This window comes from Oryctolagus cuniculus, chromosome X (assembly GCF_051225735.1).
Source record: "Oryctolagus cuniculus isolate XC-2025 breed Fujian yellow rabbit chromosome X, ASM5122573v1, whole genome shotgun sequence".
Taxonomy (NCBI): domain Eukaryota; kingdom Metazoa; phylum Chordata; class Mammalia; order Lagomorpha; family Leporidae; genus Oryctolagus; species Oryctolagus cuniculus.
This window is the reverse complement of record NC_142888.1, coordinates 95,574,013-95,599,006: the sequence shown is the minus strand read 5'-3', so window position 1 is coordinate 95,599,006 and position 24,994 is coordinate 95,574,013. Positions and strand designations below refer to the sequence as shown.

The following is a 24,994-nucleotide window of genomic DNA, read 5'->3' as shown; positions in this document are numbered from 1 at the left end:
CTAGGAGATTTTCTTGTTTCATAGTCTTTCATAATGACGACCCTCTTTCTCTGTTTCTATGTATAGCACATCCTTAAGAATCATTTGTAAGGCTGTACAAGTGTTGACATTCCTTCAATTTCTGTTTGTTATGTTAGGTCTTTATTTCACCTTCATTTATAAATGAGGGCTTTGCTGTGTACAATATTCTTGGTTGAAAGTATTTTTCTTTTAGGACTTGGACTATGTCTCTGTATTCTCTCCTATCCTTTAGGACTTCTGACGAGAAATTAGCTGTTAGTGTAATTAGGGATCCTCTGGAGGTAATCTGGCATTTCTGTCGCGCACATTTTTAGAATCTTTTCTTTGTTTTATTGTTGAATGTTTGACTATAATGTGTCATGGTGAAGAGCTTTTCTGATCATGTGTATTAATCGTTCTATGCACTTCCTGTACTTGGATGTCCCTTTCTTTCTCAAAATTGGGGAGATTATTCTGCTGTTATTTCACTGAATAAGTCTTGTAATCCATTCTATTTTTCTACACTGTCAGGAATTCCTAAAACACATATGTTTGGTCACTTGATAGTATCCCATACATCTCAAACACTATTTTCAGTTTTTCTGATTTCTTCTTCTTTTAATGTGACTGAGGTATTTCCAAGAATTTGTCTTCTACATTAGATGCTGTGTTTTCTGCCTCACAAAGTCTATTGTTAAGGATTTGCACTGTATTTTTTATTTGACATGTTGAATTCTTTATTTCTAATATCTCAGTTTCATTTCTGTTCAGTCTCTTTGTAAAATTTTTCATCCATGTCGTGTGTGGATTTCTTTATCTTATTATTTATTTGTCTGTGTTTTTGAGTAATCCTGTGATTATTCTTTTGAGTTCATTTTCAGGTATTTCATCAATGTCTTCATCTTCATGTTCTAATTTTTAAGTTCAGTTGTATTCCTTTTGGGGAGTCATATTGTCTTCCTTGTTCATTTTTCTTATTTTACTGCATTATTTTCAGTCATTTGTGGAAACACTGGTTTTCTCCTCTGATGTCTTTTGTCTATTTTTTAATTTAAAATTTTTAAAGGAATACAAATTTCACAAGTACAACTTTAAGAATATAGTTACTTTTCCCACCATACCCACCCCTGCCATATTCCCACCCCTCCTCCTCTTCCCTCTCCCCTTGCCAGTCCCATTCTCCATTAAGATTCATTCTGGCTTTTATTGTTGAACTATCGGTGACTTTGTGGCTTAGTGGACTGTCTTCTCCTTTAGTTGATATCCAGAGGCATGTCCTGGATGGGGAAAGGGAGCTCTGGTCAGTGCCTGAGGATGGGGCAAGAGTCCAGGGTGACACCAAAGTTGGGCATGGTAGATCTCCTCTAATGTCAGCAGGGTGGAGGGTATGATCAGGTCAGCTAGGGTAATCACACCACACCTCCTCTGTTCCAAAGTGACCAATTTCTGGAGTTAGCTCATAGCGGCTACACACCTCACCTATGCATATGCATGAATCACAAAAAAACACGTGTGCAGTCCTCAGATGTGAGCATGGAACCTTCTGTAATGATCCACCCCAGGCACTCATGGAACTCTGAGCCTCTGAAGCCACACTGTGTTTGTGTCTCTGTGTTTGCCCAGAGACACAGTTACACCCCACACCCTATAGTGCAGTCAGAGAATTCCCACAGTCACAGGTTGAAGGAGATCCACTCTGAGCCCTGCAAGCTTTGCGCTATACCTGGAGAGAGCAGAGGTGTTCCAGAGCCAGCTGCCTGTTGGTGCTCCCCCTTGGCAATTTGAGCACAGGCGCCTGTGATTGAGTGGAGGAATGGAAATGCCTCACCTTCCTAAGTGAGTACCCAGCCCCCTGCCAACCCTGCAGGCCAGACTCAAAGTCAGTGGGGACCACTGATTTATTCCTCTGATAGTCTACTAGTTGCAAGGGCATGTGAGCCAACACAGCCTCTGCTCACATTATTAAGGTGGTGCTTTCTCCTTGCTAGTCGCCAGGTGCCCTTGTGAGATGATAAAGAGAAAAGAAATGTGCTCCCTATCCACGGGGTTAGGTGAGTACGCTGTCCCCAGCTAGCACTCCAGGCTGGACTCAAAGCAGTGTGGTCCACAAGATTCTGTCTCAAACAATATCACAACTGACAAGGGCTACAGCAGTCTCTTCTAACCTCACTGCTCCTGCCTCTGGCTGTGGGACTTACCCGTGATGTCCCTCTTCGCTACTGTGTGTTTGTACTGTCTATGCTGCTCCATGCCACCTCTCTTCTTTCTGTAGAATTTCCACTGTAAACTTCTCTCCAACTCTCTCCTGGGAATGCACTTCTTCCACTTTTCTTCTGTTATCTTCCTGTGATCAAAATTGGCATGTCTCTTCTCTATTCAGCCATCTTGGATTCCCTGACAAAGGTAGTGTTTATAGATTCTACCTTGGTTAGGTAGGACTGACAAGGTGAAGATACATTAAAATGTAGAAAGCACATTCTAATGATGTTGGGGAAAGATGACAAATGACTACTGGAGTCTTCTGGCTGGCCTCGTTCCCTGCAGTCAGATTTTTCTCGTCCTTTAGGACCCAAATCCTGGCAAAGACTGCACTCACCTTTCTTTCTGTCCTTTGTATTTGCAAAACATCCTCCAAATGCCTCTGTTATGATTACTTACTCATACTAGACCATGGATTATTCATTTTTATTTATCCAACAAACATACAGCATTTGTTATGTTTCAAGCATTGTTCTAAGTGCTTCATAAATAATAGCAGTTTTTCAGCATGAATCACAAATTTTCACTGTGCTAGACATCCTAGAATAGTCATGGTGCATAGAATGAGTCTAGTAAATAAGTGATTTTGAATTTGAAAAGTTAAGAAGTAAAATAAAAACATGATTCAGTCCTGCCACTTTAGCACACTATTGGTATTTTGTTGTGTGTATATCACATCCCACTTGCTGAGGAAAAACTTAGCAAAAAATTAACCTGTCCTAAGTTAGGCTGTGTTGCTTGAGAAGATAATGAGTTCCCTGTGAATTGAAATAGATATATAGCAAAGATGATCATCTGAGGACTATATTAAAATTCTATCCAGCCTAATTTCTGTGATTCTACTTTGATTCAATAATGTTGGACCCTTCTGCCTTCTAGTAATACATTATGGAGGCAGAGTTAGTGCTTGAGGTGATTACAAAAGAAGATCTGCATATACATGTGAAATTTATAGATATTGATTATGAATGGATTCTAAGAGTCACTGTGATGGGTGCAATTAGATATTGTGGTATTGTCAGTGAAATTGCTATTCAATAGATGGATGCAGTTTAATTACTTTTCTTGGTTTCGTTTTCCCCTTGAACGTTGTCACATACAAATCTTTGAAATATCTTTAGTCGTGTCATTTGCTCAGTAGTTTACTTGATTTTTAAAAAAATAGTGTTGTCTTTACAACTTGTTTCGTTTCCATGTATGAGAGATTTAATGTGGCATTTGCCTTCCTATTTTATGGCTAATTTCACTTAACTCAATGTCCTCAACTACATCCATTTTTCTACAAATGACAGGATCTCATCTGTTTAATGACTAAATAGTATTCCATTGGACAGATTCAAACACATACACACACACATTCTTTATCCCTTCATCCACTGATAGACCCTTAGGTTGGTTCCTTATCTTGGCTCTTGTGAGTAGAGCTACAATAAGCATTTAAGTGCAAATGTCCTTTGACCATAAGAATTTCATATCTTTTGGATATATACTAAGTAGTGGGATTGCTGTATCATATGGTAGTTCTGTTATCTAGTTTTTCGAGGAACCTCCATACTGTTTCCATAATGGCTGTACTAATTCACATTCTCACTAATTTACATTCTCATGGAGGTTGACAGTATGGTAATGATTACTAAAGAAGTTGAGGAGAGGTTGTTCAGCAGATATAGTTTACAGTTAGATAGGAAGAACAAGTTTTCATGTCTGTTGTACAGCAGGGTAACTAGAGGACACAGAAATGTATTCTGTGTGTCAGAATAACTAGAACTAAGCATATTGAATGTTTTCCCTACAAAGAAATGATAAATGCTTAAGTTGATGGATATGCTAATCACATTGATTTGATCAATACACACTGTATACATGTATTGCAACATCATATTGTCTTCTACAAATATGTGCAGTTATGTGTCAATCGAACATAAAACTTGAATATTTTAAAAATTTCTATAAAGTTTAAAAATGTTATAAAATTCACCTTTTGAGAGTATACAATTTGATGTTTTTTAGTATATTCAGAGTTTTGCAATCATTATAAAATCAAATTTGGAACATTTATTGTACCCCAAAAAGAAATACCACATCCATAAGCTATTATACCCCAATCCTCAGTTCCTCTTTTGCCTGGCCACCTCTAGTCTATTTTCAGCCCTTATAGATTTCCCTGTTCTGAACATTGAATATCAATGGACTCATACAATGTTTATTCTTTTGTGACTTGTTTCTTTCATTTAGCAGAATGTGATTTCAGGATTCATCTATGTTATAACATATTTCTGTATGTTCCATTTTATGGTTGAATACTCTTTCATTGTATGCAAATATCACATTTTGTTTCTCCAGTCATCACTTGATGGATATTTGGGTTAGTTTTTTACTCTTTGCTTTTGATGCACAATTCTTTTATGAACTTTTATGTAGGAGTTTTTGTATGGAGCTATGTTCATTCTTTTGGGTATATAAACTAGGTTGTAGGGTAACTCTATGTTTAACTTCCAGAATTGTTTTCCAAAGTGGCTGCATTATTTTATATTCCCACTGGCAATGTGTGAGGGTTGCAATTTCTTTGGCAACATTGTTCTCTATCTTTTTATGCTAGTCATTCTGGTAGGAGTGAAGTGGTATTTTGGTGTGATTTTGATATGTATTTTTCAAATGAAAAATAATCAGCATCTTTCCATTTGTTTGTTGGCCACTTGTATATCTTTAGAAAAATATCTGTTCAAATTCTTTGCTCATTTTTATGAGCTTATTTATCTTTTTATTGTTGAGGTGTAAGAATTCTTCACATAGCTGGGTACACATCTCTTTTATTTTTCTTATTTTTTATTTTTTTGACAGGCAGAGTTAGACAGTGAGAGAGAGAGAGAGAGACAGAGAGAAAGATCTTCCTTCCATTGGTTCATCCCCCAGATGGCTGCAACAGCCAGAGCTACGCCGATCTGAAGCCAGGAGCCAGGAGCCAGGAGCCTCCTCCTGGTCTCCCATGCGGGTGCAGGGCCCAAGCACTTGGGCCATCCTCCACTGCCTTCTCCGGCCACAGCAGAGAGCTGGACTGGAAGAGGGGCAACCGGGACAGAACCCGGTGCCCTAACTGGGACTAGAACCTGGGGTGCCGGCGCCGCAGGCGGAGGATTAGCCTAGTGAGCCGTGGCACCAGCCTGGATACACGTCTCTTGTAAGACGTAGGATCTGTAGACATTTTCACCCTATGCTGTGGTTGACTTTTCACTTGATATTCCATTTTTAAACACAGGCATTTCCATTTTGGTTTTCTGACCCCCCTCAAGGGTGTCTTCATATGTTGCAAGGGATAACATGAGTTTCAAAATCAAGAAAAAGGATACGTCTAATGAAAGTGTTATTTGTGTACATATCTCAAAGTTTAGATTTCCCAACCAATTAAATACTATTGGATCTCAAAAAATATTCTCTTGTAAGTGAATATTTTTCCTCCAATGAGTGATTTTTGTTGTCCCAATACAGCTAACAGTATTTTTGCTTTTGTTTTTTTTAAAGCAACTTATTATGAATTTTCCTTCAGTGATACATTATAGATAGATATTCCCTGTTAATTTTCAAAGCATGTTTGCTTTCCTTGATAATCAGAATCCAAAGGGAGTATATGAGGAAATAGTAATTTCTGTTTGTGTAGATTTGTTCTTGTTATTAAGGTAAATAAATAGCTTTACTAGGACTGTGTAATGTACAATAGCACTTCAGAACATTTATCAATATAGAATTAAAAGGTGACTTTATTTTGATCAAAAATTGTTGAAATCTATACATATGAAGTCTTCAAAAAGTTAATGGAAAATGTGTGGTATAAAAAAACTGCGTGGATTTCAAGACATTTTGTACCAAAATAGATATCTTTTAATTTTATTTTCCATACCTTTTTGGAAGTACTCTCATATATCTGTGCTATAAACTGCTAATTTATGCTGTGGAATAATTTCAAAATTTTTTGTTTCTGCTCATTAGCTGGCTAGGTAGAGATAGGAACTATGAAAACATGGTAAAATTTACATGAGATTTTGTTATCTAGAGTGAAAAATAGTAGCAATGTACCCAAAGGAAGGATTATTGTTGTTGGTTACAGTGTGACTTAATGTTTTAAGACATACAAATTAATTATATTTATTAATCGCTTTTGAAACTCTTCAGCAGAAATTTATCAATACTCACAGTTAATGTTCTTTCAAACAGGAGGACATGAACCTTAATGAAGAAAAAAAGGCCCCTTTAAGAAACAAGGATTTTACCACCAAGCGTGAGATGGTTGTCCAGTATATTTCTGCTACTGCTAAATCTGTAAGTAGGGAGACTTTCCCATCACCAACAGAATGAACTTCTCATTATTTGCTTAAAAATAAGCAAAAACCTCGGACCCTCAAGTCCTTGCCTTAATGTGCAATGTACACTGTTCAGGAAATTATATTTTTGTATATATAGCATATATTTCAAAATTGTTCTTTATTAGAAATGAGATATTTCCATTATTATGAACAGGACAGACTAATAAGGGTAGAAGAGATAGAGGAAGTAATAAGTATAGAGTAAATGCAATAGGTTTCGGGGCTGAGCTTTTATGTACTGACAAACGACTGATGACATTTTGCAGGTATTCCAGTTAATATACAGTTTGCTAGATGACAGCTTTGGTTTTTGAGGGAGAAGACACAAACAAAGCACAATCAGCTTTAATTAAGTTTACATTAAAGCTATATGTCTGGTGTCTGCTTGCAAGAACATTTTAGCTGTGTTTTTAATATGTAGTTTTGTCAGCTTTTTCTATTATGTGATGTAAACTCTGGAAGCAGCCTCATAAATTTTACGGTACAACTTCAATATAAAGACAGACACTTAATAGGAGCTTTAATCAAATCTTTTTGTGTGCGTCTCAAGCCTTGAAAATATGCTTCATTGAAAAGACTTGTTATCAATGGAAAACCTTATGTTAATGGAGTATTTTACTTTATTTACTTCCTAAGGTGCTTACAAAAATAATCTTTCTTTTTTCTGGGGCTGGAGGGGGCCAGTAAGAAAAAGTATGATTTTGAAATGAAGAAATCTTTTTTTAATGTAGGGATTATAAAATCACTGTGTATGTATATATGTGTGTGTGTATGTATATATATGCAGTGATTTTATGTGTGTGTTTATGTGCATGGGAATGTATATATTATATGTTTGTATACATGCACACATATACATTTTTAAATATTGATTTTAAGCTTAAAAAGTTGACCAGTGAAGAAAAGAGTTGCTTACTGGAAAAATATATTCTAAAATTATGGGCTTCTCCTATTAGTGCTGTTATCAGTACAGTATTTCTAGTGGCAATTACTAATGCATTTTGCCCTGAATTTTCTGATTATATTGATTCTATACTGTACGTTAAGCAAGCTAAATCTGAATGCTGAACTGTTTAAACATAACGCATTGCAGCTCTGCCAGAGCAGAGCAACAGCATGTTTTTTAATTTGCTTCTGGTATCCAAGGGCAGAAATATGTTTCAAGTGATAAGTGAAATTTGCCATGAGCATCTTTTGCAATAGAATTAGGTGATGCATAGGGTTTTACTTTGAAATTCTGATGAATCTCTTCTCATTTTTGCACTCAAGTTATTGTTCACAGTAAAAGGCTTTAGGAAATGCAGGGTGTACATTCAGTGCTATTTTTCAAATATCTAGAGGCAAATAACAGTAGTAAAACTATATAACTAAATCTGAGTGCAGCAAACAGATAATAATATATGAATAATCATGTGGTGTTTTTAATGATAAGATTTTTGTTAGTGTCTCTGACTCATTTGTTGTTTGTGGAAGTGGGACTGAATATAATGGAGATTACATGAAGCTCTTATTCCTTGACCTTTTATTATTCAGTTTCTATCCACAACTGTTTTTAATTTATTCTCATAGTTTCCCCTTCAACTGACCATAGAAATGCACTTTAAGTTATATGCTCATTTTTCAGATTAAAATGCCAAGATTTCTGTAAATATTAGATGAACTCATTTGAATTGCTTTATTCAAAAGAAGGAAATTGAACATTTCTCAAAAGACTTGAAAATTCCACATTTAAGGCACTACTAGCCTTAAATCATTACTTACTTAGTTTATAAGTCTTATTTCAGCATGCCCAATTCAGCATACCCAGGCGTACCTGACATATGTTCAGCACTTTCATAAGAATTCTAAGATTATTCATTTTTGCTAATATTTTTATGGTCCAAATATTATGATGGAAGAAAGCCTGTTGACAGAATATTTTGAAGCTTTCTCACCTTGGGGAGACATTAATTAGTGCTGTGTTTTTTCTATCATTAACAATATAAAAATTGTTTATGCAGTTTCCTTTTGAAGGTAAGAAGAATGGCATTTAGTGACAAACAATACTCTAATCCTTTGACCTCTTCATGATCAGAACAATAAAATTTTTACCAATTATAGCCAAATGTATGAGTGCTTACTTGTGAGTAACCAAGGTTTCTATCCTGCTGTCTTTCTCTATGCTTTAAAAATGCTTTGAGTGTCTTGTAATTTTATAATGCTTACTTTTTCATTATAGTGATATATCCAGTAAATATAAATTTTTTCCTCATTGAAAACAAATGTGATAAAAACTATTACTTTATGAAAATGTTTTTATAAAGTAGTCAGAATTTTCATCCTGAGGTAAAAACAAAGTTATGGGCTAGGGTCTATGGTGGAAACATATTGATTACAGTTACCTGTGAAACATATGAGAATGATAGTTAAATTTAAACACAAATTGTACATTTTTCCACTTAACACATGCAGTAGTTATTTTGCATGGGATCTAAAAGCAAATAAAACATGAACTCAGTAAGAAATATCCATCATACTCCTGGGTTCCTGGCTAAGGATGTTAAAGCAAGCTGAAACTATACACAGATATGTCATCCAAACCTATTTCTACAGCACATGAGGTTTTTTGTTTTAACTTTGCTAAAATTAGCATCCAATATGGGACTATTAAGGAAATCATAAGGTAATGATGAAAACTATTGCTTAATTTTTTTCTTCCTAAAGTCCCATAATAAAGAAAGTTGTATCAGTGTTAAAAGGAAAATAATTTGAATAACTATCAGTGATTAATGAATGTTGAATAGGCGAGTGGAGAAGAACCTCTTCTTTGAATTTATTCTCCATGATTTGGGCTTTTTTTTTCTTTGCAGTATATATGTTTATGGACCTGACTTAAGGTAGTTTGTACATATAGACAATTCGGCTAAAAATAACCTGGAAAAGTCCATTTTTAAAACACCAGCATATGTTTTCAGAAATGGAAAAGTATGCTTTGTTAATATTGCAGAAGTTATCCTACCAATTCATAATGTTGAAATAGACAAAACATGTTGATGATTTCAAAGGGATCTTGCATACTCTGAACAGTATTTATAGACATTTTAGAGGAAAAGTTCTCATCTAAGATTAGTTTGCCAAATGCCAATGCATTTATTAGATAATTGAGAAGCTAGTTTGTTTTTAACTTAAATCAATATCTTTGAAGTTGGGATATCAACCTAGGTAAGATTACATTTTTGGAGGATGTGAGCCAATGAATAATATAATTGATTCAATAAAATTTTCAATAGAAAATAATTTAGAACAGTGATACCCACTACATCTACAGATTTGTTAAATTGACCTGTAAAACAAGTAGTTATAAGTTTCAGTATGTCTATGTGTGCATGTGTATACTTTAGTATGGTTTTGCTATTGCTATTATCAGACACTTTCTTTTCCAGGTCTTTGCCAGGTATGGTCTGGATATAATGAAACATTGAGTCCAGACATGACCAAACTAGTTTCACTAGCTTTCTTTGGCTAATCAATCTAATCTAATGCTATACGTGCTTTAGCTAAATGCAGTCATTTTGCAATCCAGATGAATCATTAAGTGGGTCATATTCTGTTTGTTTTGCTGAGTATAGATCTGCTCTAATTGTTAAGACAGGCTTGCATTCTTTTTCTCATGTCTGTGCTAAATAAACAAGAGACAACTATGACCTCTATCTTTTTGGTGGGAGGAAATAATTTACATCAATAGCATATCTTTCAATTCAGAAAATTGTTAATAGTACCAAAGAAACTTTTATTCAACTAAATAATGACTGCTTGTAAGTAGACTATTGAATGATTATTTAAGAAAGCTGATTCTCTGTTTGGAAAACCATGGATTCTTTTGGAATAATTTGCTTGGAAACTCTCCTATCTTTCTGTATCTCGTGATATCCTGTTCAACTTAGGATTCTTACTGAGATTTCAATTAAATTTGATTTCTATTTTTAAAGCACTATCTGAAAAAATAGAGCACATTTTTATAATCACTACTGTCAGATTAATGGTTTTAGATTGTGGATTAGCTCTTTTTTTGGACTCTGCTTGATATTCAAGTGTTAGAATTTGATAACAATGATTTTATTTAGATTTTGGTGTAAGATTATGTTTAGGACTATGCGTTTATTTCCTGTTTTTTTTTTAAAACACAATTCTACCTTTCAGAAATTCTTTTCTCTCTTATCCATTAGGAAAACTCAATCAAAGTTGCAAATTTTCAACTGTTTCTTCCTTATGAATATTTGCATGTTTAGCTTCTTTGTCTTTACATTATGTAGAAAACTGTGATCTTAAAATAGAAATGCTAGGATGACCTAGAAAACTACAGTAATAAGCAATATATCTGCTTTGTAATTTTCAAGTATAATATGAAATAGTATTATTCACAATATGAAATATCCTAGTTTTCGAGCTAAAGTTCACTTCTGAACTTAATGCAAGCTTTAAATGCAACAATAAAATTCTAAAATACCTTATTTAAATCTTACTAGTATACCTTCTATTAAAAAGAAAGGGAAAAAGGGAATATTTGGGAAAAATCCATTTTCTATTGATAATTTTTGAGGGGCTGAAAGGTAGTAAAATATCTGATGTTGGATTACATTTAACTTTGCATCACTTGATATTTAGATTGCAGTATATAAGGATTAAAAATCCTCAAATAGTGCTTATCCTTTATTTGGGAACCCTTACTCCACAGACTTTAAAACAGTTTTGAAATATAACAGAAATTAATATTAATGTGTTTGTTTTAGCTTCTGGATCTGAAGTATTAGACGTATCAATAGGGTTAGCTATTTACTAATTTACTAAACACTTAACTTCTGTGAAAAGCTTCTGATTACTAATATTGTTGCTGTTTGTTTTTTTTCACACTGTAACCATTCTTCGTTGACCACTGCATGCAGATAGTTGGAAGTAAAGTTACGGTGAGTACAAAAGATGTGTTTTACCCTTAGATGTAAATTTGTGCTTTTGGGAATTGTAATTTTTTATGATAGTATTTAATATATTTGGCTCCTCTTTTGGTATATATTTTACCAAAACACTGAGATTAATATTAAGATCAGATAATTAGAATTTAGCTCTGGTAAGTATTTTTTCCTGTAATTTTGGTAAATGCTTGTGTATTTAGAATTAGCAGTGGTTACTTTTTGGGGGGGCATTGTGCCTTTGTCAGTCTTTGGGGTTCTGATGAAATTGTGTGCTTTACCTCAATTTCTCACTATGGCAGAGACAGTGACTCCTAAAATATTGGTTTATGCTAATATGAATTTTATTAAAACATCTCATTTTGTGTAATTAGAACAATCCTTGCCTTGCAGTCAGGAGGCCTGGGTGCTTGCTTTTGTTGGGTGCTAATACTCTGTGACTTTGGGCAAATCATGTAATTTTTCTGGGGTTCAATTATTAAATGGGTAAACTGGAATGATTCATTTAAATTATATCTTAAGGTTCTTTCCATTGCTGTCATGAAAATGTTTTATACACAAGACTCTATATTTCAGTGCTATAATTACATGATGCACTATTCCTTCACAAGCTCAAAGTGGCCTGTGTTGTGTTGAGGAGTATTTGTAATTACCTTGCTTTCATGAGTAAATATTTAGAGAATAGTGTAGGAAACATCATCTTTATTTAGGGGACAGGCTAGGAAACATGTTTAATATCACTGAGTACTAAGGTCTGTAGAATAGTAAATATCTTTAATATTTGTATTGTTTTTAAAAATTGATTCCTTTAATAGTTTTTATAAATTGTGACATTTTTGCAGAAAGGCTATCAGCTTTCAGAGACATTTTTAAAATCAGCAAAATTTATTTATTGCATATAGTATTTCAAGAACCATGCTAGGTATTTAGAAGACTGGAAAATAAAAGTAAGATAAGACTTTCTAGTTGATACATGTTGAAATAATCAAACCTTAAATTGTGAAGCTGACAATACATATTATAGGAATTGCTTAAGTACGAGAGAAATAAGGTTGGAATAATTAGAGAAAGCTGCATTAAAATGTCTAAAGTTAAGTTGGGCTTTCAGAAATAGTTTTGATAACTGGGGTTTGACTAGGGAAAAGAGACTATGGTTTCTGGGTTCAATAATACATGCAGAGGTCTGGAGAGAACCAAACCATGTGTGTTGCGGGGGACAGAGAAGAGGGATGTGGGAGATGAGGTTGACTTTCTTGGAACAAAGAATTTTCATTGGAAAGATGAAGACAGTTAATTTGAAAGAGAGTCTGGAAGTCCAGGCAGAAACTAGTTTGACCATGGAACTAAAATAATGAAAGCAACGTTTAAGGAAAATAAATTTGATAGGTGAGTGGGTTGGATTAGGCTAATGGTTCTCAAACTTCACAGTACCTCAGATGCAAATCTTGTCTTCCTCTCCAATGATGATGATTCAGTCTGGGATGTGACCAGGAAATTTGTGTTTTTATCTAGCACCATAGGAAGTTCTGTGAAGGCAGGCTGGGGAGCACACTTGAAGAAATTATAGACTTTTTTGGTTTAATATTTATTGGTAGAAAGAGATCATCAATGCATATTTTGTGTTTTATAAACCTTACATTCTCTTAATGATCTTTGTTGTATTTGAAATTTTCTAGCCTCCAAGTGAACTTATCTATGCATGTAATTCTTCATTGACATTTTTTAGATTTTAAAACTAAATATGAGAAACCATGCATATTGTATACTTCACTTAATAGTACAAAGAATTATTTGCACATTCAAAAAAGTCACAAAAAGGCTGAAATCAAGTTAAATAATCTATGTGTTCTAAATTTTCCACATTCCATTTCTGAATAAAGAGATACTTTTTCAGTGTTATATATTGCTTGTTGTCTACTAAGTCAGATTGTCAGAGATGCTTCAGTAAATTATCTGCATTTTAAAATTACATCTTAATCCACTTCAAGAGATGATCTTGTCAACATTAAACATTATGCCATGTGCAGTATTGTCCCAAAAGCTTAAATAAGAATTAAACTTGAAGTTTTTAGACTGAATATTTTAATCTTAAAATTATGTAACTATACATATGCATACGGTATCCTGCACATTAAATTATTTCAAGTAACTTAAAGTATTTAGCAAACATTCAGCCAAACACTCTTTCAAAGGCTTATTTAGACATCAATGTCTAGATACTGTACTATGCCTATGAAACTTGAAAATCCAAGTAAAGTCTGCTGTAGTTTAATATAAAGATTGACCTTTTTTAACTTTTATTTGATAAATATAAATTTCCAAAGTACAACTTTTGGATTATAGCGTTTTTTCCCTCATACCATCCTTCCCACCAGCAAACCATCCCATCTCCCACTCCCTCTCCCATCCCATTCTTCATTAAGATTCATTTTTAATTATCTTTATTTGTAGAAGATCAAGTTAGCATCTATTAAGTAAAGATTTCAGCAGTTTGCACCCACACAGACACACAAAGTATAAAGTACTGTTTGAATAATAGTTTTACCGTTAATTTGCATAGTACAACACATTAAGGACAGAGATCCTACATGGGGAGTAAGTGCACAGTGACTCCGTTGTTGATTTAACAATTGACACTCTTATTTATGACGTCAGTAATCACCCAAGGCTCTTGTTATGAGCTGCCAAGGCTATGGAAGCCTCTTGAGTTCACAAACTCTGACCTTATATAGACAAGGCCATAATCAAAGTGGACATTCTCTCTGAATTGTGCAGATATAAAAGTGCTTAGCATGAGAGAATTACCAAAATAAAAACATCTTAAAGGTTATTTGGTTTTAGCAATAGTAACTATTCTGTATTTTCGGGTAATCTAACATTTGCACATTAAATTTTATATACATTTTATCTTTTTATCAACTTAAAACATACAAAAATAGTTCAAGCTATAATCTGTTATTTTTCATCTTGGTTAGCTCATCACAAATAACTAAGCAAATGAATGCCTGAATACTCAACTCTATTAAAATACAATATCTGACTAGATCTCATTACTTCACCCATTGTTTGGTATACTGAACCTGCCAGCAGATTGGACAAGTACATTTCTCGGAGAGCCACCGGTCAATACAATGAATGTGAAACTCATGCATGCAAGTGAACTGCCTGAGTTTGTTTCCAGTTATGTAGTCACTGATGCAAACACTACAGATTTTACCTAGCTCACTCTCAGGATTGTTATGCTCATAGTTCCTGGTGGAAAGATTGTCAATCTGGTTAAACCACGGATTCAGTCATCATCATCACCTTCATTTAGTAGAGAAGTGAGCAAGGTGAAGAATAGGTAGTGTCCCAGTTTCAACTAAATTCTTTGAATTTCGCAACAGCCTGCCACCTTTGCTGTCATGGTTTTGGCTACGAAGATGGGTGCTCTCATTTTCCCCATGCATTTCAAAGCTGTCATCTTGGGCCCTCATGTCTTGAGAAGAACCTTCACTGTGCTGGCTGCTGTCATTAGCTGTAGCTAGCTAAGTTATTCAGTTCTGAGTGCATCTCTGGCAAGTGCTGACCATGTCTTTGAATCTCTGAATCAGATTCAGCCTCCATTAGAGAACTTAGTTCTCCAGACCCAGTCATGATCTGCCTTAAAATTGTCCTCAGAGCAAGTGATGATGGCTCGACAAGTTCATTCTCAGAAATCCTATGAAGAGGAACTGTTATAGTACTAACATAGGTTTGAATCCCTAACCTGTCTAAATGAGAAATAGTTTTGTGAAAGCCCGCACTATTGCTTTCAATAGTGACTGTATTTTCTGCTAGCCCTACTCTCGATTGAGTTCTGTTTGCAATACTATCCTGATCTCTATTTTCCCCAGGATGAATCCTTCTCACTTGAAGGTCCAGGGTGATTGTTGGATGCTGTCGTATAGCAGTTGAGGATCTGCTGGATTCTTTACCTTCTTGTCATGTGATTCTTGACACAGGTCTTAAATTAGAGAATGGGGTATATGCGGTACTTCTGCATCCTGTATCTTGCTCTACAAAGACGTCAAAGGCATGAGTTATACCTCTTCTTCTCCTAACAGACCTTCTAATGGTTTGCTGTACAGGTCTACTTTCCCTTTGGGAATTATAAATAGTGCCACTGTGTCTCTGAATTGGTGAATGGCTTTGTCTACTGGAGGTAGATTGTAATCTTATTAGCTCTAATTTTTGCTTTGTATTCCTCACTGTAACATTAGTTCTAGCCCCATTTTCCCAAACATGTGCTACTGCAAATCATTGCCCCTCTCTTTGCCTGAGTGCACTGCCACCTGACTGGTTTGCATGACTACTGAAATTAGGGCACAAAGCATTTGTTCTAGGAATGTGACCTGTGCCCCCAATTCCATTTCTCAATCTTCCCGATGTTGGGTTGATTTTTTGACTGAATTCTGCCCCCTTGAGCCAAACCTGTTCCTTGGAGTGTTGGAACCACTGCCATTAAAATTCATTGAGTTTTGGCTTCTTGTTCGCCTAGCCACAGGACTACTTGATCTTTGTTGTCTATTTCTAGTGTGATCTCTGTTAATATCTGAAAGTGGAATGTGCATATAATCTTCTCCATCAACTTCAGCTCCCCTATTTTCATGATTTATGTGGATTTCCAGACTAAACCAAACTCTCCACTGTTTTGGTTTATTTGACTCACAGCTCTCCAAGTTTGGTTCCCATTTTGTCCACTTTGAGTAGAATTTCCTGTGCGATGAAAGGTGTTCAGCCATTCAAGCAGAGAATCTTCATTTGAACTTTCTCTAGGGAATGTTGGGTCTCTGTTACTTGTCCCATTTCTCAGGTCAGGCTGAGATGATAGTTGTTCCTTAACTCCATCTAACCATTGCTTCAGCTCTTCTAATGTTGTTTCTCCAGGGGTGCCTAAAAGATTATGATCGCTCATTAACTGTTAATCTTCATCAATGAGTTCACTAATAAATTGCTAATAGGCTTCTTCTCTGTGGAGACACTCCTGTTGCCACTTTCTCTCATTCTCATGATAGTTATGGTCTTGAGAGGAAGCTTCTTCACCACCACCATCTGATCTAGATCTAAACTGACTCATACTGAGCTGCCTTATTTTTCTTTCAGCATGCTTTTAACATATGCACTGGTGTCTTTATGTTAATTGCGTGTGCCTTTTTGAGAGCTGCCCATCTCATTAGAAGTTGGGTAGTCTGCCTTCCACTCGGAGAACAATCTGCGGCATGTTTCTGTCTTTTCTCGGGTGCCAGCGTCTGGGACTGGGAGGCGGAAGGGCTTGTAGCCGGTTCTCTGAGGACCACTGTGCCCTGTAATCATCCACTGAGCATAAAGCTGAAAATCTATGTGCTGCAGTTTGGGATTGTCCCCCTGGTGGGGCAGCTGTGGAAGAGGAATGGCAAGCCCCACCCCTTCCTGCCGGACCGTCCTTTCAAGCTTTCATAGCCAGGCCTCCTCTGCGGTGGAGAGAGCTCCACTGCCAGCCAGGGATTCAGAAATGATAGATGAGAATGGATTTGTTTCGGGCATTACCAATGAACCTTTTGAATGTCTCAGTTAGGACCTGCATTGAATCGGAGGCTAGCTGTATGAATGGTGGGGTTAAATAAGGGAGTTTGGGAAGTTATAGGCATCTTGAGCTTATTTTAATATGGGCCTCAGCCAGCCTGTATTTGTGGACTTGGCACCATAAGTAATCCAATGGCCTTTGCTAGAAGCAAATAAAATATTACTGATTCTTCCACATATAATGAGTTATTAAATTGTTGATTATGTCTCCTAAATAAGTCTCTAACTCTTTTCCTTAATTACATACACTGTTACTTCCTTAGTTCAGTCTCTCACCATTTAACATAGTTGTGATTGCTGTAGACTTCTAAGTTGTCTGCTTCAGTCTCTCACCCTGTCTGTGCCTGTTCTACAGCATTACCAGAGATCACTCTGTTTCTCTTGTCACACCTTCATATGGCTCTGTGTCACCCTTTGTGATCTCATCTCTGCCTCCTTTTCTAATTTCATCTCCATCTGCCTTCTTACATGTTCCTGTCTTCCATCCATTTAGGAACACTTGGCAGTTCCTTAACACTCTTTCCTTTAATACCTCTAAATCAAATATATTTTATTTCTTTAAGCTGGAATTCCCTTTTCTACTTTAGTGTGTACAGCAAGCTCCTAAATAGCCATCAAGAATAAGCTTTATGTCAATCTTAGGAGAAGCTGTGCTAGTTAACTCCTTCCCTCCCATAGCACCATTGCATATAGCTCTCATAATATTTAATATATTGTACTATAGTAAGTCATTTGAAGGTCCCTTTGTCCCAATAGCTTGTGCCTTTAAAGAAGCTAGGTCTAATGAAGACCAAAAAGGAAACAGAATAAAGATAGGACCTGAAGATGCAATACAGTAAAGATTGCAAAGTGACAGGCCAGCAAGCTATATTTGGTCCATATATATGGTTTCCAGAACGAATGGAAAAACAGTATAATGAGATAGATGCTATGTTTGATCAGCAATATAAACTATTCTATACACACTGTCTTGTAACCTATTTTTCACATTTGAGTGTTCAAATGCTGCGATAAAGGATTGAAACTATAGGAATCAGCTTCTAAACGAGGAAATGATGAAGGGTTAGTTTCAGAGTTTAGGTGGGAGAGTCCCCTTACCGAAGACTTTGTTGTTGTTGTTTTCATGCAACTAGTAGAAGGAGTGAGAAAATGATATATAAAATCACTTTGGTGAAAGGCATATACAAACGGGCTTATGTGTCATTGTCTCATTAGTCTTTAAAAATAGGAGGTGTTTGTTCATTGATTAAAAGTACAGTTATGGATTTCTTGGAGGTGTTCCAGAGAGAAGAAATTCTAGAATAACTATTCTGAGTTATGTGATTGCCTGGAGATTTTTTTTTTTTTGACAGGCAGAGTGGATAGTGAGAGAGAGAGACAGAGAGAAAGGTCTTCCTTTTGCCATTTGTTCACCCTCCAATGGCCGCCACGGCTGGTGCGCTGCGGCCGGCGCACCATGCCAATCCGAAGGCAGGAGCCAGGTGCCTCTCCTGGTCTCCCGTGGGGTGCAGGGCCCAAGCACTTGGGCCATCCTCCACTGCCTTCCCGGGCTACAGCAGAGAGCTGGCCTGGAAGAGGGGCAAACAGGAAAGAATCCGGCACCCCGACCAGGACTAAAATACAGTGGTCAAAATTTGAGCGATAGAAAATTTAGATAAAAATTGAAAACATGGAATATATAATGAATTGGTCTGCATGGTCATGTTTTTCCTTTGTCTGTCCACTGTTACCTAGAAGCAGAACTGAAGTCATTTGAGGCCCTCCTAAATTTGAATTACTATCAGCTTTACTTTGAACTATTTTTCTTTTTAAATTTTAATTTAAAAGTCAAACTAGAAAACTGCCTATTATCTGAACATAATCACCCCATTAGCTTCAGACAGTATGCTTCTAACTTTGCTCCTGGAATCTTTTTTATATAGAATTTTTTTTTGCTTCTATAAGCATTCTGCCCATCTCCACAGCTCTTTGATGAAGGTTATGTTGATCTTGATTCCCAATTCCCCCTTTCTCCTAGTAATTTATCTGAACTCCAATAGCACTTTAGTTTTAACTCTCCTATAAAATCTGTCTCTTATAGCTCCTGTTATATATTTCTTAAGGATATCTTATATAATCCCCCATTTGTTTTCTAATAATCTATATCCTTGAATAATGCCCTATACCATCCCATGTATCTGCTTTCTTGTTCCAAATATAGACTCTTTCAAGAATGCAAATAGAGGTAATGGATCCAGAAGTAAATGGATATGGGTTTGGATTCTATTATATACTAGCTGTGTAACCTTTAATAATTTACACCTTTCTGAAGCTTTTGCTCCCCATTGATAAAATGAAGACAGTGATACCAAATTCAAGATAGCTTTTTAAAAAAGATTTATTTATTTGAAAGACAGAGAGGCAGAGAAAGAGAGAGAGAGAGAGAGAGAGAGACCTTTTGTCTGCTGTTTCACTCCCCAAGTGGCTTCAACAGCCAGAGCTGGGCTGATCTGAAGCCAGAAGCCGGGAGGTTAGTCTGGGTCTCCCACGTGAGTACAGGGCCCAAGGACTTGGACCATCTTCCGCTGCTTTCCCAGATTCATTAGCAGGGAGCTGGATCAGAAGTGGAGCAGCTGGGATTTGAACTGCTACCCATATCGAATTCTGGCACTGCAGGCATTGGCTTTATCTGCTATACCACAATGCCAGCCCCTCAAAATAGTTTTGACAAGTATTATTTATATGAAAAACCTTATGAAAAATAGGTCAGAATTAATTTTTAATGAGTAAACTGAATTCTACAAAATACTTGGTGTGAAAGGCGTAAAACATAAAGACTACATGGTAAAATGAGTTAAGTCTATGAGGCATGTTTCTTTTTGTCTTTTTTGTTGAGTATACAAGATATATGCTATTTGAAGATTTTGAAGGGAGAACTAGGGTTTGTTATGGGTTGAGAATGGTGGGAAGGATTCAGATGCTGTTGGAAGAGCATTTAGCTAATATATTGGGAACCATGTATTATGTGATGTGGATTATTGCTGGACTTGGAGAACAAATTCATATGTAGTCACAGGTTAATAGTGACAAGGTTATTTTAAAGATGTAATACAGTATTTGAGGATTTGATATCCTGTTCATGAAGAGAAATTAAAATATCTACTTGAAGATGCAAAGAAAGTTTGAAATAGGATAAAGTTAGAAAAAACTGAATGACTTTTTACTGGCTTCTGTTTCTACATAAATATCAAAGAATTTTGTGAATCAATATGGTTTTTATTTTTTACAACAAATTGTATAAATCAGATTTATAAAACTAATATGATTAATTTGATTTCATTATAAGCCAAGAATAATTTATTCACAGGTGGGAAAATAAGCATACTTTTGTGAATAAAAATGTAAAACTTGGCATGATTATTTATGGTAATTGGAAAATAGAATTATAATGGCCACATCTTAGAATATTAGATTTAAGGTACTTTAGTGACACAAATAGTTGAGTGTTTAGGGTAACAGCAGGGGCTTTTGGGAAAACTATTTATCTTGCCATTAGAGAGATCTGAGTATGGATCCCTGATTCACCAGCTCATTCATTCTTTGTGACCTTGTAAGCTTCTCTAGTCACAGTTTCATTCCTTTCTTGAACAAAAAGTTACTGAGGACCTGTTATGTGCCAAGCACTATTCTACGTGCTAGAATGATGAACCAAGCAAATCAGATCCTCATGGAGCTTACATTATGGTTGGAGAAACATTTAATAAGACAGATATCAAACATAACGGTAGGCAGCATTAAGTGCTGAAGCAAACAAAAGCATGATGAGGAAGGAGAGAGTGCCTATTTTACATAGGCAAAGTCTCTGAACCAATGACATTTCAACATAGACCTGAAGGAAAATAGGGAGAGTCATGCAGATTTCCAGGGGAGAACTGTCTAGAAAGAGGAAATATCAAAGGAGAAGACCTTGATGTACAGGAGTGTGCTTGGAGTATTTGAAGAACAGCACAGAGGCCCGTGTTGGAGAGAAAGTATAGGGGCATTTAATAACCAACTTCAACAGTTAGTCAAAGAAGTGTAAAAACACATTAGCATAATTATATATTTGGAAAGATAGGTTGAAGCCATTTTAGGAGAGAGATACCAAGGAATTTCTTAAGAGTCTGTGAGGATCTCTGGAAGGTTTTGAGCATTGAAATGACAAAATCCAAGGTGTATTTGAGGAAGATTAATGTAGTAGCGGAGATTGGAGAGGTTAGAGACAAGGGCAGAGAGATCAAGCTAGGGTTGCAATAGTTTAAGTAACACGGCCCTGATGTGGAGTGTTGTCAGTAGGAACTAAATGGAGGGTATAGACGAGAGAAAGATTGTGAAGGTAGAACGTATCAGCCTCAGCAAGTGATTAAAAAGGGCAGAGGAGATGTATGAGTCAATAATGACTGAAATTTCAAGCATGGGTGACTAAAATGACTCCAGAATTCATAGAGAAGTCAGGAGCAAGACCAAGTGTACAGTAAAAGATGATGAGTTCAGTTACACATGTTAATCAAGGAGAAATTATCAAAATCACAGAAGCTAGCACCATGCAAGAGCATTTCTGTAGCTCTTGTAGCATTCACAGTACAATTTTATAATTTGCTTCTCTATTTCAGACTATTACTTTAACTACTTTAAATATGCCTTCTCTACATTGTACATCAACCGTCAGGACAAGAGCTGATCAAGTCACTGTTTCTCATAGTGTCCATTTCACTTCAACAAGTTTCCCCTTTGGTGCTCAGTTAGTTGTCGCCGATCAGGGAGAACATATGATATTTGTCCCTTTGGGACTGGGTTAATTCACTCAGCATGATGTTTTCCAAATTCCTCCATCTTGTTGCAAATGACTGGGTTTCGTTGCTTTTGACTGCTGTGTAGTATTCTATAGAGTACATGTCCCATAATTTCTTTATCCAGTCTACTGTTGATGGGCATTTGGGTTGGTTCCAGGTCTTAGCTATTGTGAATTGAGCTGCAATAAACATTAATGTGCAGACTGCTTTTTTGTTTGCCAATTTAATTTCCTTTGGGTAAATTCCCAGGAGTGGGATGGCTGGGTTGAATGGAAGGGTTATATTCAGGTTTCTGAGGAATCTCCAGACTGCCTTCCATAGTGGCTTTACCAGTTTGCATTCCCACCAACAGTGGGTTAGTGTCCCTTTTTCCCCACATCCTAAAGGGACAAATACCACTTGTTCTCCTTGATAGGTGACAACTAACTGAGCACCAAAAAGGAAACCTGTTAAAGTGAAATGAACACTATGAGAAACGGTGACTTGATCAGCCCTCACCCTGACTGTTGATGAGCAGCTTAATATGTTATCCCTCTTAGTATTTTTGTTTGTTTGTTCTACTTAATACTTTTGGTTGAATACTGTAATCAATACACAATTCTTCTTAAGTGCTGAAACTTAACTGAAAAGTGATCGCTGTTAAATGTAAGAGTGGGAATAAGAGAGGGAAGAGATGTGCAATTCGGGACATGCTCAAGCTGACTTACCTCCAACGGTAGAGTTAGAAACATACCAGGGGATTCCAATTCAATCCCATCGAGGTGGCATGTACCAATGCCATCTCACTAGTCCCAGTGATCAATTTCTGTTCACAATTGATCGTAATGATAGGACTAAGAAGCAAAGGGATCACATAAACAAGAATAGTGTCTGCAAATACTAGCTGATAGAATCAAAAAGGGAGAGAATGATCCAACATGGGAAGTGAGATACACAGCAGATCCATTGAATGGCAAATGTCCGAAACAGCGCTCTGGCCTCATAATCAGCCCTTAAGGCATGCGGATCCGGCTGAAATGCCCATGAGAGTATTTCAGGCATGGAAAGCCAAGACACTCTGGGGGGGAAAAAAAACCTAAATGAAAGATCTCTGTGAGTGAGATCCCAGTGGAAAGAATGGGTCATCAAAGAAGGAGGTACCTTTCTCTGAAGGGAGGAGAGAACTTCCACTTTGACCATGGCCTTGTCTAAATAGGATCAGAGTCAGTGAACTCAGGGGGCTTCCATAGCCTTGGCAGCTCATGACAAGAGCCGAGGTTGATTACGGATGCCATAAACAAGAGTTTCAATTCGTTAAGTCAACAACAGGAGTCACTGTGCACTTACTCCTCATGTAGGATCTTTGTCCTTAGTGTGCTGTACATTGAGATTTAATGCTATAACTAGTACTCAAACAGTATTTTTCACTTTATGTTTCTGTGTGGGAGCAAACTGTTGAAATCTTTACTTAATGTATGCTAAACTGATCTTCTGTATATAAAGAGAATCGAAAATGAATCTTGATGTGAATGGAAGGGGAGAGGGAGTGGATAAGAGGAGGGTTGCGGGTGGGAGGGACGTTATGAGGGGGAAGCCATTGTAATCCATATTCTGTACTTTGGAAATTTATATTCATTAAATAAAATTAAAAAAAAATATGCCTTCTCTACATTGCTGCTGAGCTATTTTTGTTTATTCCAATAACATTTATCTGATTATAAACTGGAGCTTGAATAGTTTTAGTAGATAATGAAGGTTTATAGAGATGACTTAGTGGACTCAGATGGACAAGAGCTAACCATTTTGGTGGCCTTGTAGTATTATTTACCATGTAAATCATCTTACATAAATAAGAGGCCAAACACCTACATAACCTCAGTCAAGAAGACAACCCCATAATAGTGAAGATTTGGCAGAAATGTATGCTTCTCTGCTTTAATTAAGGTGTGGGAATCATGATCACTAATTTAGTAACTATTGCAGGACCTTTTTCTCAAAACAAAGCCAAATGAATTTGTTCCCCAAGGCTGGCAAGCAAGGTAATACTGAGAGTAAGTCCTGTTAAAAGTATAAACTTATGGCCAGGATCAAAGTGATAAATTCAAGATGTTTTTGATGTGTTCCTTACTGTCAGCCACCTAGTAATATCCCTAAAATACCACTAAGCATGGCTGTATGTATTTGTTAGATGTTAAGCTTTACTAGTTTATTAATAGAGTAATATATCAATCATTATCTTGTATAATGCAAACTTGTTCTAGGCCAATTGTATTATATCAGGGACAAAAGATTGTCGTATTTTACCATTTTTTGTCTTTTTATAATTGTGTAGTCCAGAAGGGGGAGACAAAACATTGATTATTGGAGTTTGACATTGCAGCTTCATGATGCTAAAGCATCTCTTTTGCACTTCAATTTGATATTTTTTTCTATGGGTTTAGAAATTGTAAGGAAGTCACTACTGTAAAAATTTAGTTTTTATGATGGGAATATTTTTGTTAAAAATATAAATTCAATCAGAATAAATAATCAATGCCATTATTTTTAATGAGTATATATAAAGTAGGAAAACTTACTGAGTAATCAGATGAAACTAAGACCTGAGACTATTTAATGATGTTATATTATAAATGATCTTTTAAAAATAACACAGATACTATTAAGTACCAATTTCAGTCTTTATTAATTTCACATTCATTATATACAATGTGTAGCCCATTTCTATTTCCTAATGTTTTAATACTGCAAGCTGACTTGTGTATTATACCTCTTTTGGATAGGGATATTTGCATATGTTTTGAAAGGTTTTATTATTTAAATCTCTAGCAATCTGTTTCCTTCTAGCATAATCTCATAAATTACATTATTTTATCATGTCAGATTAAATTCACGGTTAAAGGAATGCTAAGATAATGTAGGTTTTGAAATATTAGCAAGTCATCTTTGGGCATTTGAAAATGTCTAAAGTGACAGCATCTGTATTGGCATTGTTCAGAGACATATTTATAATTTGATTGTATTAATATTTATGAATATGGGTAGTTATGTTTTATAATAT

At 35.9% G+C, this 24,994-nt stretch overlaps 1 protein-coding gene and 1 pseudogene across 4 annotated transcripts in view; one reads left to right on the top strand and one right to left on the bottom strand.

Annotated features, from left to right (window-relative positions):
* The window catches only part of DIAPH2 (diaphanous related formin 2), a 947,972-nt gene that overhangs the window by 82,005 nt on the left and 840,973 nt on the right, over window positions 1-24,994 (top strand). For 3 of the 4 annotated variants that reach the window (XM_051827761.3, XM_089323876.1, XM_089323877.1), the window contains exons 4-5: window positions 6,469-6,573; window positions 11,540-11,560. In XM_051827761.3, the coding sequence (XP_051683721.1) occupies window positions 6,469-6,573; window positions 11,540-11,560 (126 nt within the window). The remainder of the gene's footprint in view (window positions 1-6,468; window positions 6,574-11,539; window positions 11,561-24,994) is intronic. The other variant, XM_089323878.1, reaches the window with a different exon arrangement.
* On the bottom strand, window positions 14,482-16,795 carry LOC103351989 (E3 ubiquitin-protein ligase RNF6 pseudogene; annotated as a pseudogene).